Source organism: Bombyx mandarina, chromosome A1, assembly GCF_030267445.1.
Source record: "Bombyx mandarina strain Sakado chromosome A1, ASM3026744v2".
NCBI lineage: Eukaryota > Metazoa > Arthropoda > Insecta > Lepidoptera > Bombycidae > Bombyx > Bombyx mandarina.
In genome coordinates, this window is record NC_143234.1 from 12,108,667 (window position 1) to 12,124,831 (window position 16,165).

Genomic DNA, 16,165 nt, shown 5'->3' on the forward strand with positions numbered 1-16,165 from the left:
ACTGGTGGTAGGACCTCATGTGAGTCCGCACGGGTAGGTACCACCACCCCGCCTATTTCTGCCGTGAAGCAGTAATGCGTTTCGGCTTGAAGGGTGGGGCAGCCGTTGTAGCTATACTGAGACCTTAGAACTTTATCTCAAGGTGGGTGGCGCATTTACGTTGTAGAAGTCTATGGGCTCGAGTAACCACTTAACACCAGGTGGGCTGTGAGCTCGTCCACCCATCTAAGCAATAAAAAAAATAAAAATACGCATTTCTGATTATTGAGAATTTTAAAATACCCCGACTTTTCAGTTTGCTTTAGTCATACAAAAAAAATATCCTATTACATACTTGAAAGCCGTGAGTACAGAGGTACTTAATTTTTTATTTTGCGTGATAATCGCTAATTATTCCTTTCTTGGTATGCTTTTTGCAATATGGCAATAGGCTTCTTGCGATTATTACCTTTGTTTAAGATTTAGCAATTAAATAAACTTTCCATGAAAACAGTACATTAAGTAATCAGGTAATTGAAGTTGTTAAATTTACTGGACACCGACATCACCTTCACATTGTGAAGAAATAATATAACCTTTTGGTTCAGAAATTCACAATAGTTTCCAATTTATTTTTTATATTTGCTTAATTGTATCGAATAACTATGGATAAAAAAGGCGGGGCTTAAAAAAAATTAGCCACCGAAAACTTGAAACAAAGTTTCTGATATTTAACAATAATCCTTTAAAGAACAATATTAACAGCTGATCATCGCTTACTAGACGAAAAATATAGCCCGGCAATTTCAAAAATATGCGCAGTGATGGAAAATTTAATAGTCCGGCGTCAATGTTTTCATTCGGTTGGCGTGCAAGTACGCATTCGTCCGCCACTCAAAACAAACACATTTATTTATACTCCTGTTTTGTATGTGCGTGGTGCTATGTGGGGTTCAGTGCATATGCTTCGTGTAATGTCTAGTATAATATCGTGTCTCCGGCTTATCGTGCGCAGTTAATTTCTATAATCGTCGGGAGGGAGAGATGATTTCCCCTACTGCATTGGTACGTACAATGTATTATTTATAAACACTTTTCGCATGTTCACGTCTTCTCTTTGTTTGAATTAGCTAGTAGTCTCAATGTGAATTTAATTAAGGAAAAATATTGTTTATAGTAAAATATATGATTAATTGTGTAGTAAACAAAAAAAAGTTTAATGAAACAATATCAAACTGGATTTTTTTTAAATAATTACCGAGTATCACGCATCACTAGATAGTTTTCGAATTAACTGTCACTATCTTTCAAAAATATTAAATGTTTTACCTATGTGTTTAATAAGTCTATGCAATAACGCTCTAACGGGGGTTGGGCAAGACCATTTATTATAAAAAATATTACGTTATTATATCGTAATACTTTTAATTTTTAACATAACAATTTCGATAGAACGAAAACCGTAAATCATTTTATTGGGTCCCAAAAATATAACTTCAATGAAAATGATGGTTACCTTAATCCAGCGGTCGGGGAACTTTTTTAATTATTACCCCAAAATATTGTTGTGTAAGTTGATATTACCCCATGGCGAAGAACAAAATAAAAACGAAATCGCTTCTTTTTAGCATCTTTCATATTATAGCCTCCATGATAATTTTGAAAAGGAAACAATAACTAAAAATTTAACGATTGTAAAGAAGTTTCACTTCAATATATAGGTACTTTTTAGTCACAAAAGTTTCACTTTTACCCCCCAAAATGTCATTTTACCCCATTTGGGGTAATTTACCCCGGTTCCACGACCGCTGCTTTAATCCTTTATCATTCATCGAAACCGAAGCATGGTACTAGTTGAGCATTGGTTTGTAGTGACGAGGGGTATAGGCTTATCACATGTGTAGGCTTATCAGCTTCAAAAGTCGTCAATCAGCAAAATATTTACAAAACTGCGTTTTGTTTGGATCAAAATACTTTTGTTTGGAAACAAACGCGCAAAAACAAGTATCTAAACGTGTTTTTGTTTACATAAACAGGTTCAAGATGTCCTTGGCCAAGTTTTAGACAATTTTGTTTTTTTTTTAGTTATTTTTGTTTTAACGTAATCAGTTGATTTGCCAACTTATATGTTTGGTTCTCGGTCGAAAATCTACGCGGATGTACTTTAGGGACATTGCTCTAAATAGATTGCTTAAATTTTTTCTCAGATAAATGTACATAGTAATATATAATATACGTTACTAGCCGCACGTTAACATTATATTATTCATTGTCATTATTATTAGGGAGTCCAACGCTCACATAAATATTAGCCTATCCATTAAGTACATGTATTTTCTACATGAATACCAAGTTTCAAGTCAATCGTATGCATAATTCAGTAGTTATAACGGAACATCCGTAAAAACCACAGTATAAAACAAAGTCGCTTTCTTTGTCCCTATATCCCTATGTATGCTTAAATCTTTAAAACTACGCAACGGAATTTGATGCGGCTATTTTAATAGGTAGAGTGATTGAAGAGGAGGGTTTATATGTATAATAACATCCATTAAATAGTGGAGAAATTAATAATAAATTACAGTTTCCGGAGCGAAGCGAGGGCGGGTCGCTAGTAATAGTATAGATGAGAGAACATCAGAACACCCAAATTAGGCAGACAAAATGTGTTTAATAAATATATCTACTGCTGTCGACCACCTTCGAACTATAACCTCTACTCCGACAAGGCGTTCGAGCTATTTGCATGCATAATTAAAGCTTGCGATGTAGGCTGCGTTAAACGAAAAAAATCTCTTCTAATCTTTTTTAATTTCTGTACATTAGTCCAAAATATTTTCGGGATGTATATATACATAAAGATTTTGGTAGATTAAGATCAATTAAAGTTTGGAAAGCCTTACATCGAAACCACATACAGTCGCCTCAATTTCATGCTTTTGAAGTAGATGCTAATATTTCCCTACCTATTCGCTGGTAGCCTAAGGGGCTATTCCAGCTAAGCCCGGATGGATAGGCGAGCTCACGGGCTCAACCTGAGAGAATTTGCTAACACTGGCCCTAGCAAGAGCAGTGCTTCGCTGAATCTAGCACCGGATCGGAAACGCGACCCACTGAGAAGATTTGACGAGAATCTCAGTGGGCTACTTATGCTATCACTATACCACCACCAGAGATCTATACCGATTCTCTTAATGAATGTACTTGAACGAATTCTACGTTGAATTAAAAACATTGTGTTGTAAAAATGAAACATACGAAATTAATAGGGTTATTATTCATGGCGGTACGGCGGATGCATTGTGGGCTTGCACGGATAGGTACCACCATCCTGCCTATTTATCTGCTAAGCGTCCAGCTAAGGATTGAACGGTGCCACATTAATTTCACAATACAAATTATAAATCATTCTCATGTCTCATGAAAGCCGCCATTCCTATTGTGATTTTTATGGTCTATATTAATAGCTTAATATCAGATCGGCTGCGAGTGTGTCTACCTTCTAGATTCTAGAGCGATTAAAATAGTTAACGTATAAGGTTAAAACCTTTTGAATTACGTGAAATGATTCTGCACTGGCAATCTTATCGCTAGTGCACAGTGAAACCTTGTAAATGTTAACCTCCTTTGGGTTTATTGAATGCAAGCACCTCACTAGTCGTATTTACACAATATATCGTATGTACTAAACAATAGTTAAGGCAAAACCCACCCAGTGCTCTTGGCGTAAAGTCGTGTTTGTGTGACCCATATAATACATTTGGCCACTAGGAAATTCTTAGTATTACTCGAATCGAACTGATGTTTATAACGTGCACGGTAGAGATATAATGGAATAGTATAGAAATATACAGGAGACTGAAGATTGGTTTCAACTACACCTTGTAGGAGACTAGGAGATTGGTGCTAAGCATCTGCACTGTCAATCTGTCTGTTTGTCCGGACTAATACCCCATTTTGTCGTTGTCGTCTCTGTTATCTGCGGGAACGTACGCTATTTGTACCACAGAAATTTTAATATCAAGCAAAGTATGAGCTGCTCCGTCCGATTGTTTAAATTTTTATTTATTGGGCAAAATAGGACAAATGACAAATTTAATGCCATAAGGCATTTTGACCACGTATCGTGACCTATTGACCCTGCCTATTTCTGTCATGAAGCAGTAATGCGTTTCGATTTGAAGGGTAGAGCAACCGTTGTAACTATACTGAGACCTTAGAACTTATTATCTCAAGGTGGGTGGCGCATTTACTTTGTAGATGTCTATGGGCTCCTGTAACCACTTAACACCAGGTGGGCTGTGAGCTCGTCCACCTATCTAAGCAATAAAAAAAACGTTAAGTCACGCAGTTAAAAGCCTAAAACTTTACATTTTACTGATGTATATGAGCGCCGGTAAAAATTCATCTTCAGGTGGGCAGTAAGCCCGTCTATATACAAGGGCAATTAAAAAAAATAGAGGTCATTAGGGAGGAAACGAGGGGAAACGTAAACCACGTATCATCTAGATTAATTCCGTCGTTTTCACGAAGCCTAATGATACGACGGTACATTGCACGAGGCGCGTTGAGCCAAGGATACAAGATGCAGCCAACCGTGAATAGCGACAGTGAGGAGTTATATAAAGTGTCGATTTTGTATGTAATAGAACGAATGACCTATTAGGTGTCACTATTAGACAGTGAAGGCCACGACTGACGGGGGGGAGGCGAGGCACGCTCACAGCACTCTAGCGCGCCGCTGACAGAAGTTCTACGAAACTGCAAACCATAGATCGAGAAGTAGAAAAAGTGTAAACGTTTGGCAGTGTATCGCACTTCCAAGCGAGCTGGTTGACCAGCTGCGTCTTGATCTCGCTGCCGTACTGTGATGGCCGACGTAGAGTCGTCGACTATGACGACTTCGTAGGCTGAGTGTCCATGGGAAGACCTATCTTTGGTTGTAGTGCTTACCGCGGTAATCTCTCTACTACGATCGGTTGTCGGGCAAGAGCGCATTGGGGTCGCTTATTGAGTCTAATGATGGTAGAGTCTGGCCCGGATTGTAATATAATCAGCTGCAGAGTCCCTCGTACCCCGCGCGCCTTTTAGGCCCTAAAATTCCGTAAGAGGTATGGCCCCCGGTCCGAAAAAAAAAGTAAAAGGTGCCACTATCAGCAATTAGTTGTCTGTGGCCGGCGTGTGGTCATAACTATTCGTACGTCACAGCCATTTTAGAGATTATTAGCAGTGTGCGAAATTGCGAAGAGAAGTACCGACGAGTGCGTATCCCTACGCGGGGCTCTGTGTTTTTTTCTTTTTATTGCTTAGATGTGTGGACGAGCTCACAGCCCACCTGGTGTTAAGTGGTTACTGGAGCCCATAGACATCTACAACGTAAATGCGCCACACACCTTGAGATATAAGTTCTAAGGTCTCAGTATAGTCACAACGGCTGCCCCACCCTTCAAACCGAAACGCATTACTGCTTCACGGCAGAAATAAGCGGGGTGGTGGTACCTACCCGTGCGGACTCACAAGAGGTCCTACCACCAGTAATTACGCAAATTATAATTTTGCGGGTTTGATTTTTATTACACGATGTTATTCCTTCACCGTGGAAGTCAATCATGAACATTTGTTGAGTACGTATTTCATTAGAAAAATTTGTACCCACCTGCGGGATTCGAACACCGGTGCATCGCTACATACGAATGCACGAATGTTTAAGGCTTTTTTAGCCGTGCTTCCATAACACAGATGAAATGGTAGATCGGTGCCATCGATTGCGAAACATTTCTTCATTATCTTCATGACTCTAGCCAAACAAAAATGTATTCAACAACATTCGCACCACACAGACAAATAAATCAACATTGAAATATAACAGATGGCGATAAATCATAATTCCATAAACAATTCACGTTTTCACAAAGAAAACGTTGATCATATAAATTTATATGATAAACTGCGTCATTCAGCTTCTTTATAATATTTAAAAAAATACAAAATATAATTAATAATATTATAATTAGATTATATTTTAAATGCGTTCGTTTGAGAATCAACCTCTGCAGAGAATAGTCACGTTACTTGTGTCAAGCAACAAAGTTGAGAAATGATCGACTAGCAAAAGAACTGACTTATTCAGAAATGTAAATGTAATATAAATAGTTAAAATAATACAATATACGTAAGCAATACAGATAGGAATAAAAGAGAGGATATAGTTTGAAAATAAGATGATTCTGTAGCTGTGGACGAATGAAACACGAGGGAAGTGGCTACGGTAAACATGGAAAGTCTCAATTGGATTAAACTGTTCCATGGGGAGTGCACTGAGGAATTATTTGAGATGACACCATCATGACACCATCATCTCGTTTTAACCATCTCACCGCCCGCCACCGGAGTAGAGTTCATCCATACTACCTGGAGCCACTGCGGTCATCCACAGTGCGTTTCCAGGTGTCTTTTTTACCACTTACCATCCGACTATGGAATGAGCTCCCCTCCACGGTGTTTCGCGAGCGCTATGACATGTTCTTCTTCAAACGAGGCTTGTGGAGAGTATTGGTAGGCAGCGGCTTGGCTCTGCCCCTGGCATTGCTGACGTCCATGAGTGACGGTAACCGATTACCATCAGGTGAGCAGTATGCTCGTCTGCCTGCTCGGGCAAAAAAACTTACCAAAATAATTATTTGTCTTAAGGTAAAAAGGGTGGGGGTGGGCGGTCGTCTCGTCCCATTCTTCAAATGTGTCTGCGTGTATTTCCTGGCCATGGGCGCGGGTGGGAGCGATCCATCCCTGATCGGCGTGGCAACAAAATGCGCTCCGATACTTTGCCTGCTACTCGTCGTGGTTCTACACCATGGATCCTTGCCTTATGAGAAGTAAGACTTACTTGTTCTTATTTAATTAACTTGAATGGGCAGACCGATTATCGGCAAAACGAGATTTAACCGATTTAAGGAGTTTCCTTAGCCTATAATTTATTTCATTAGACACTAGCTTATGCCCGCGACTTCGCCCGCGTGGAATAGTTCACAAATAATGCTTTATTTTAGAACAAATTTGGTTAGCATAAAAAACGTTATAGTGAGCCAACCTTAACATGTAGACATATGCTGTCGCGGACTTTTTTTTAGATCTTAAAAGGGAACAATTCTGTCATACATTATTTTAGCGAAACTTAACCGTTTCTGCAGCGCACGCAGCGGAAGCTCTCAAAAGGGAAAAATATCCCCGATTTTGAAACATTCCTTATTGGTGCTCCGCTTGTATTGGTCTCAGTCTGATGTTATATTATAGCCTATAGCCTTCCTCGACAAATGGGCTATCTAACACTGAAATAATTTTTCAAATCGGACCAGTAGTCCCTGAGATTGGCGCGTTCAAACAAACAAACTCTTCAGCTTTATAATCTTAGAATAGATTAGTATAGATAATGAACCTAGCATTGTAATTTCCAACGCTAGTGAAGACCTCATGGTGGGTTACATGTCCTCCAAGACAGAGATTAAGGAATACAAAAGTCAACCAGTGTAAAGCATATTATCTGTTAGGTCACATACACACTTTGATAACATAAACAATGAATCTCAACGCGTAACATTATTATCTGAAGCGACTGAATGTCAATTTTATTCGATAACAAAATTTATTATTAATTCTTAAGTTATTTTTAAAGGAAACTAACAAAAATTGCCCAATTAAGTAGTTTTACAAACCGGAGTTACATTAACAAATTGCATTGCATACGTAAATACGAATAAGTCCTAATTATCAAACTTGATAAGAACGATCATCACAATGACATTTGAATGCCATCGCCGGCCAAGTTCAATAACCGACTTATTTATTGTGACAGTCAGTCCGTTTGTTTTTAAAATTAAACTCGCTTCAACGACCTTGTTATTGGTCTGTAGAAAAAGTCGTAAACTGCTGAAAATACTAATGTCCACAGTACAGTCATAAGGTTGCCAAGGTTTTAGAACGACAAGATAAATTGATAAGACCAGATTGCTTATGTTCAATTTTTATAGCACAATAGCTGGCCTACCCACCCTTCAAATCGATGTGTACTGCTTGCTTCTCGGCAGAAATAGGCAGGACTGTAGTACCTAACGGTCCGAGCTCACAAGACTCCCTACCGCCAGAAATTACGCAATTTTATAGACCAATTAACGTTCTATTTTATATCCCAAAACGGAGTTAAGTTTACTGAATAAAAAATGTGAATTATGAACTGCACAATAAATGCATAACAATAGTACAAAAAACGGTGATAGGTGGTGTAAAGTGAACCGGAATGAGGAATTTCCACCACTGTGCCTATTTTTGTTGTGAAGCATACGTGTTCTAGTATTGTACGGGTGGGCACAAGCATTTTACAATACCTTTTGATCCTCCCCCTCCTGTCTCAAAGCGAGTGGCGATATACACGTTATAATGACCACGAGCTCCACAGTAGATTCTCAGTTCAAATGCTTCAAAGCCCTGAAACTACGATACTATAAGACTTTTTTTTTGTATAGAAACTAGCGACATCTTGTAGCGGATGCCCCTAAACTGATATGAACTAAACACAGAAAATAAAAAAATAAAAAATCATACAAGTCTTTGTTGTAGAAAATTTACAAAATCCTTCATTAAAAATAAAATATAGGATAGGTAATATGGTACTGCTATCTACAGGAGCATTAAGTAACTAATCGAAGCGAAGCTATCTAGTGGCCGACGCCCGTAAACATTTTTGTTGAGTGCTTGAGTTGCTTATCTCTAACTAGTTTATGTGTAATATCTATGATATGAGAGTATGTTTATGATTGACTGGCGCAGAAACAATAGTTAAACGTCTACGTTCACAGAGGTTGGTACGCGCGACGGATCGCGGCCGGTCTGGCTCTATCAGCCCTGGGTGATGCCTTCCTGGTCTGGCCGCAGCACTTCATCGCGGGCATGGCGGCGTTTGCGGCTGCCCACATATCCTACATATCAGCTTTCCGGTTCACGCCGCTCGTGAAGCCATTAGCTCCTATCGTCTACTCGGGTTGCGGGTACTACATGACCTTGATAACTCCGCCTGATGGATTGAAGGTGTTGGTACCGGTGTATGGAATGTTATTGAGTACAATGGCATGGAGGGGCCTGGCCAGGGGTCGGGCGGCGGCTGTCGGTGCTGTACTGTTCCTGATATCTGATGCTATACTGGGGTACAGCCTATTTGGAGGACCGGTTCCTTACAAACAAGTAAGATTTATCATTGTTCTTTATAGTAGTATCATAGTATTTTTTTATTTATTGCTTAGATGGGTGGACGAGCTCATAGCCCACCTGGTGTTAAGTGGTTACTGGAGCCCATATACATCTATAACGTTAATGCTGCCACCCACCTTGAGATATGAGTTCAAAGGTCTGAGTATAGTTACAACGACTGCCTCAGCCTTCAAACCGAAACGCATTACTCTTTCACGGCTAAAATAGGCAGGGTGGTGGTACCTACCCGGGCGGACTCATAAAAGGTCCTACCACCAGTAAATTATTTGTCTAAATCCTAACAAAAGCTATCTATACTATCAAAGATTAGGTAGGGAAAAAAATCTGATAACGAATTATATGATACGGGCTTCCGACTTCCATCACAAACTTCATAAGTTGGCTGTAGTATTATTACCATGATATAACTGTTTCCTCTAATACTCTCCCTCCCCCTATCTTGAATGTTGGTAGCGCGTGTTTTGGACCCAAAGGTGTCTCTAGCCCATGTAACGGCCGTGTGCGATCATAACCAAATATGAGCATTAATTATTGACGGCATCGACATTTTTAACGACACGTGTCCTGGTCTCAAAAAGAAACTATAGTATCCAAGTTCCTTTGTTTATAATTGATGAGAGAATGTTAAGTAGTTAATTGATAATATTTGTTTATATGTTTTTATATGTATATATTTATGATATGTATATATTTATGTATATGTATTTATTTAAGTACGAGTATTTGTATCTATCTAAAAAAAAGAAAAAAAAAATTGTATATGTAAAAAAAAAAAAAATGTATCTGTCTGAATAAAGGCTTTATTATTATTATTATTATATTTGTATCTATAAATATTATGTATGTTATATATACACATATGTTTAAGTAATATCACCTTCACACTACACCTACCAAGCTTCATCTCTGCACTCCCCTAAGGTAGGCTGTTAGAGAATGCCTATGACATTAAGTCCGCCTTTATACTTTCTAGTATAAGAAGTTATAAATAAATAAATAAATTTAGACTATTTTTCCGCTGTTTGTCAAGTTTCTGTGACATGTTGCTGTAACATGTTATAAGAGATTGCTGTACATGCCTGTAACTGGCTTACATACCAGTACTTAATTTTGTACATGTTAATTTTAAGCTTGAATGTTTTGTGTGGATGGGTGGACGAGCTCACAGCCCACCTGGTGTTAAGTGGTTACTGGAGCCCATGGACATCTACAACGTAAATGCGCCACCCACATTGAGATATAAGTTCTAAGATCTCAGTATAGTTACAACGGCTGCCCCACCCTTCAAACCGAAACGCATTACTGCTTCACGGCAGAAATAGGCAGGGCGGTGATACCTACCCGCGCGGCCCCACAAGAGGTCCTACCACCTAAATAAATAAATAAAATATATTAATTACCCAAGCCCCACTAGTAAGCGCGCGTTCAAAATGGAATAGGTACAAATATAACAGGTTCATTGAAAGTGCCGAGGCCGGTTCCCCCTAACACCGCTGCGCTAAGTACTGTTAAAACAAGTTTTCCAATTGGCAAGTCGGAGCATCCGCTGTTTTTTACTCACAATTCGTAGTTTAAAATGTATTTTTATATATAAAGAAAAACCTTTTTTATGTAATCTATACTAATATATAAATCTACAGTGGTTTTTACGGATATTCCGTTATAACTACTGAACCGTGCATCCGATTGACTTGAAACTTGGTATCCATGTAGAAAATACATGTAGGTACTTAATGGATAGGCTCATATTTATATGAGTGTTGGACTCCCTAATAATAATGACAATAAATCATAATGTTAATTTTAAATGCCCAGCGAAGCGGGCGAGTACGGCTAGTTTTTTTTTTATAAAAACTTATTAGTTTTTTTTTTTATTATTTTCCCTAAATAGGTTGACTGAACTCTCTGTCATTGAGAAAAAAGACGAGTTCAGTTTTATTTAATTCAAGAATAAAATAATTTGTGGAAAATAAAGGCTTTAAATGTTCTTTTCTTAATATTGTACAGAAAACGCAATTGAGTCTTTTATTATTGTTTTATCACTTTTAGAATATTCCATATCATTAAATATACTATTTCGTTAAGATTGCGAAATAAATGACAATGACATTAGTCTTCGGTTGAATTCAAATTTTGCGCTCTGTATTTAAATGAGCAGTTTTGGCCGATCCGAGCATCATTAAAATTTAAAAATTCTCATTCGAAGGCTTTTCACATGATGAAGGTGAACATCTTTTTATATATAATAGCTGTACCCGTCGGCTTCGCTCGGAATTTAAAATTAACATTATTATTTCTCACCCCCACAAAGTTTTTCATCATTAACGCCCTCGCAACTTGTGTAGGGAGCCCAACACTCATATAAATATTAGCCTATCCATTAAGTAAATGTATTTTCTACATGGACACCAAGTTTCAAGTCAATCGGATGCACGGTTCAGTAGTTATAACGGAACATCCGTAAAAACCACTGTAGATTTATATATCAGTATAGATTTCTTATGTGCGTGTGTTTGTCACTGAACTCCTAAACGGCTGGACCGATTTGAATGATTTTTTTGTATGCGTTTGGGTGGCACCCTGGATGGTTTAGATTCACAAATCGGCCCGTCAGAGGACGCTGCAGTCGATATCTACGTTATTTATCTTTCCTAGAAATCATTTATATGGCGAATCAACATTTGCCGGGTCAGCTGGTTTTAGAATAAGATCAAACTTATAGTCGGTTCCTATAATTTTGTTATTAAATAATTAACACTATAGTTTAGCCACAGATGTTTGGCGGTCAAATAATGTTACACGCTCATCAGAAAATAGACGAAGTACATAGTTTTAGAGATAGTACCGTCACATTGGACATAATGAAATTGTATCTCCTGAATCTGATAGACATATTATGATGCATTGTAAGTAAAATATTTACATGGCTTTGGTCTTCAAGGTACTGGTGATGTCGACGTACTACCTGGGACAGCTTGGGATAGCACTGAGCGCACTGGATGCGCGGACCACGACGGATCAAACAAGTTAATTTTTTTTCGAAAACTGCTCTTCTGTAGATTATGAGGAATGGTTTATTTGACTAGTTAAGACCCCAAGTGAGAAAGAACGCGCCAAGTATCAAGATTATTAAATCGGACTGTCTTCCTTCAGAACGAGTGCGAGGATGAGTTATATCTGAAGTTCAATTAATAATTGGAAATGTTTTAATACGCTTTTATTAGAGACGTATATGTGTTAGTATGTAACGGAATCTTTAAACATGATTTTGATCCCTTTCAAAACGTCGGATTAACTCGAAATTTGGTATACTTATTAAGGACCGATGATAATTCAATATTTTTTAAAAAATATTGAAAAATGAATAAATTGAAATTCAACTAAAAAAATGAAAAATAAATAATTTTTTACAATAAAATCATTTTTTCTTACACTATTTTTTATTCAAATTTATTTTCTATTTTTAGTTGAATTTTCTATAAAAGCGTATTTTGTTAGTTTTTTTTAACTATTATTTAAATTATTAATCTGTATAGTTTCATTACTGGTTCATTGTTATTTAGACCGTACTGCGTGCCGGCAGTGTCAATTCAAGAATACATATTTATTTACCACTCCTTGTTAGTAGACCAGTTCGTCTGTTCTCTTATAAATAATTTATCCCAATAAGTGAGAAGCTATTGGATGCGCCCTAGCGCCCTAATATCCCGCGTAAAGGCTTCAATAATTCGGTATGCTTAGCCGAATTTATTCCTGTCTTATTTTCATAGGTTGATTTTGTGTGACATTAAAAATCAAGTTACAGCAATTTTCGCCATCAATACGTTCAAAGTGTGTCGTTCATTGGGCGATCTGTCAACATTATGATTGAGAATGATCTGTAGTTTTCACGTTACTCTACTTTCTACTACTTTCACGTTAAAATTACAAAAAATAGTAATTTTTTGTTATATTTTTCTCAAAAATTAATCGGAATCCACGATACTACGAAATCTTGATAAGTTCCATGTGTTTCATATATGGCAGTGATGTCAAAGGTGTTATTTCAAAACATCGATCTATTACCATCACCATCACCACCATCGTGGTAATAGATCGATGTTTCAAAATTAATTTTAAATATATTTAATGTAACTCTATATCGAGGAGTAAAAGGTTATTGGTTTAAGCGACATTTATCTTTGTAATTAAAGGTCCGTTTCTTTTGGTATTAGGATCAACAACTCTACGCTTTTAAATGAACTTCAACTATATGTTTACCCCATTTAAATAGCTGAAGCGGTTTTTTTGTTACGATATTTTTTCCAAATTTAAACATTAAACCTTATATAGCCTTTTGGCCCTCGATTTTCTATCTGAAGATGATAGTTATTGTTCGGACTACCATGAATGAAACTATAGGCGTGAGGCGCGCCCAACTCACTCCTCATAATATGGAGGATGTAATTCCATTAAGAAAAAAAAACACAAAAAATAACTTAAAATTTTGTGTTACTCAAAAATAAACATAATATTTAAAACTTATTATTTAAATACATTAAAATAAACTTTGTAAAGTGCAAATATTTATAATGAAAAATGCATGTTTAAATTTTCGAAATAACATATCAAGTAACTTAAGGTAGGTACGCGGACCTGAACTTCGAGTTGTTTCTATGTCGGATCATTGCGAGAATCTCAGATTATTGACAGATTCGTTCATTGCTAAAAACATAATTTCGGTGTATCCATCAGGTGCAATAGATGCGTTCTGAAAAAGACCTTGAGACCTAATTAAAAAATCAAACTCTGTTTTTTTTCATACCTATGCTGATAGCTTTGAGAGGCTATTTCAGCTTTTCCGTGTAGGTGAGCTCACGGGGCTCTAACCGGGAGTGATGCTAATACTGGCTCTAGCAAGAGCAGTGCTTCGCAGAATCTAACACCGGATCGGAAACGCGACGTGAGAAGATCCGGCGATAAACTCAGTGGGCTGTGTCTATGGATTAATTCACTCGTCGAGCCCTAACCGGTACTTGTGGTACCTAAAAGCACCGTTAATGAATCGGGAGGATCCGTAATGACGTGTAAATCTGTTTATTTGCACTCAAAGTACTGCAAAAGATCAGCGCGCAGTGTAATGAAACGCCCTGCCTTCGGTGTGCATTGCGGCTTCTGCAGTACATAAAATAACTAAAACAACATTATGTAATAAAAATGAATCTTATTGCATATGAATATTAACTACCTTTGACTTACATTAGTGTAATGCAGCCTTTCCCAAAGTGGGCGATAACGCCCCTTGTAGGCCCTGCAGGCCCAATGGGGGGCGGTAATAAGCACAGAAAAAAATGGGGGCGTTGTGTAGAGGCTTGGGAGGCGATTTTGTTTCATCTAGGACACTCTTAGATACCGACTGAGCTCTCGCTATAGTGGTTTATAAGTAGGTGAAAAAATGGAGGCGCTAAAAAATAATGTATCCCAAAGTGGGCAGTAGACAAAATAACTTTGGGAACCGCTGGTGTATCGTCGCTTCCACTACGAGAGCTATCCTTTCACATCTAGTTCACACCTATATTCAGATTTAGGAAAGTTATTATTATAGTGCAATTGAAACATAGACCTTATGGCCAAAAGTGAAAGACGGTATTTACTTTGAGGAACCAAAAGAGGAAGGCATACATACAAAAAAAAATTGTTGAAATCATTATAAGACCAATTTTGTTAGAATGCGTAATGAACTTTATTTTTAAGATAGTTTTTACTTAAGTAGATATTTAGGTGTAGACGTATTTTAATCATAAATACTTCCTTTATTTTAATAAAGTTTTTTTATTATTGACATTGTATCTTAGATTAGTATTGTAGAGGGTTTTTTTGTAAAATGTATTTACTCACCGTGTCGATAAAGGTGTGTGCACAAAACGTTCCAATATCACTGAATAGAACAGTCTGTGATATGTTGGACGATGATATTGTGAACAAAAAAATATTACCAAATTGCGTGTGAAAATAATAAGTCCTTAATTACAAATATTTTCGAGGTGCGGAAATAATGGATCTTTTTTTAAATTAGGTACTTATAAGTGTGCCAAAATGATTGGTGTCTCATTTTGAAATTTTCAATTTGTTTACTGTTATGTTAATATTTGATTTAAGCGCTACGATATTTTTTTTACCTAAAATAATATAAGTAATATAAGTCTGTTTTTTTTTTTGTATCATGGCCGAGGGAAAACATTCACGATAAAGTAAACAAAAAATATCGGTGACGATTATAATGATCAAATATTGACATATTTCGTTACTTAAACATGTAATTGGACAAACTCATATGATGTATTGTCGTGACTTCACTTATAGACCACACGACACATTCGCATGTTCTCAATTTACGAATTTCAGAGTTTGTTTTAGATTTTTAATGACTATCTCATCGTAAAAAGTTCTGGTTACATTTTTAACATCATCTTACTTTATTTTCGGGAATTAAAATCGACTGGTGCATATTATATAATAAGTGATTCCATACATCAACATACGTTATTATATATTGTATTAATAAGTTACAAATTATAATGAATTGTAAGTTTAATGGTTAATCCCGACCAATGTCCCTTTTGAATTGTGAAAAACTAAAATTAAGGCACGTAAATTAATCAAAATCTAAGAGGTATTTATACCTCCGAATCTCTTACTAATACGTATGTATATATTCTTGATATTCTTAACTAAATTGGTGGTTAAACCTTAAATAATTCGAGTATTATTTTCAAAACTGACATTGACGTTTTTATGTCCAAATCTATACATGCCAAGCGAGTCATAAGCTTCGAGCATCAATTCACTTTTCATCTTCAACCTACACCATGAGTATAGTTGATGATTTTCACTAGAAGTATCCCTCTTGTCTCGTAACGTAAATTTAACTGGTGGTAGGACCTTTTGT

At 36.9% G+C, this 16,165-nt stretch overlaps 1 protein-coding gene across 1 annotated transcript; it reads left to right on the forward strand.

The window, feature by feature from the left end:
* The first annotated feature begins 915 nt into the window (after positions 1-915).
* Positions 916-15,971, forward strand: LOC114247027 (lysoplasmalogenase TMEM86B). The gene is made up of 4 exons (XM_028179826.2): positions 916-1,044; positions 6,670-6,851; positions 8,829-9,210; positions 12,179-15,971. Exons 1-4 carry the CDS (start codon positions 1,024-1,026, stop codon positions 12,266-12,268), a joined length of 675 nt encoding a protein of 224 aa, XP_028035627.2. The 5' UTR covers positions 916-1,023; the 3' UTR covers positions 12,269-15,971.
* Positions 15,972-16,165: the final 194 nt, after the last annotated feature.

Coding starts and splice junctions, on each gene's coding strand:
- LOC114247027 (XM_028179826.2), top strand. CDS start 1,024: ATGATTTCCCCTACTGCATTG. Junction 1,045..6,669: donor TGATTTCCCCTACTGCATTG/GTACGTACAATG, acceptor ATTTGTCTTAAG/GTAAAAAGGGTGGGGGTGGG. Junction 9,211..12,178: donor GACCGGTTCCTTACAAACAA/GTAAGATTTATC, acceptor TTGGTCTTCAAG/GTACTGGTGATGTCGACGTA.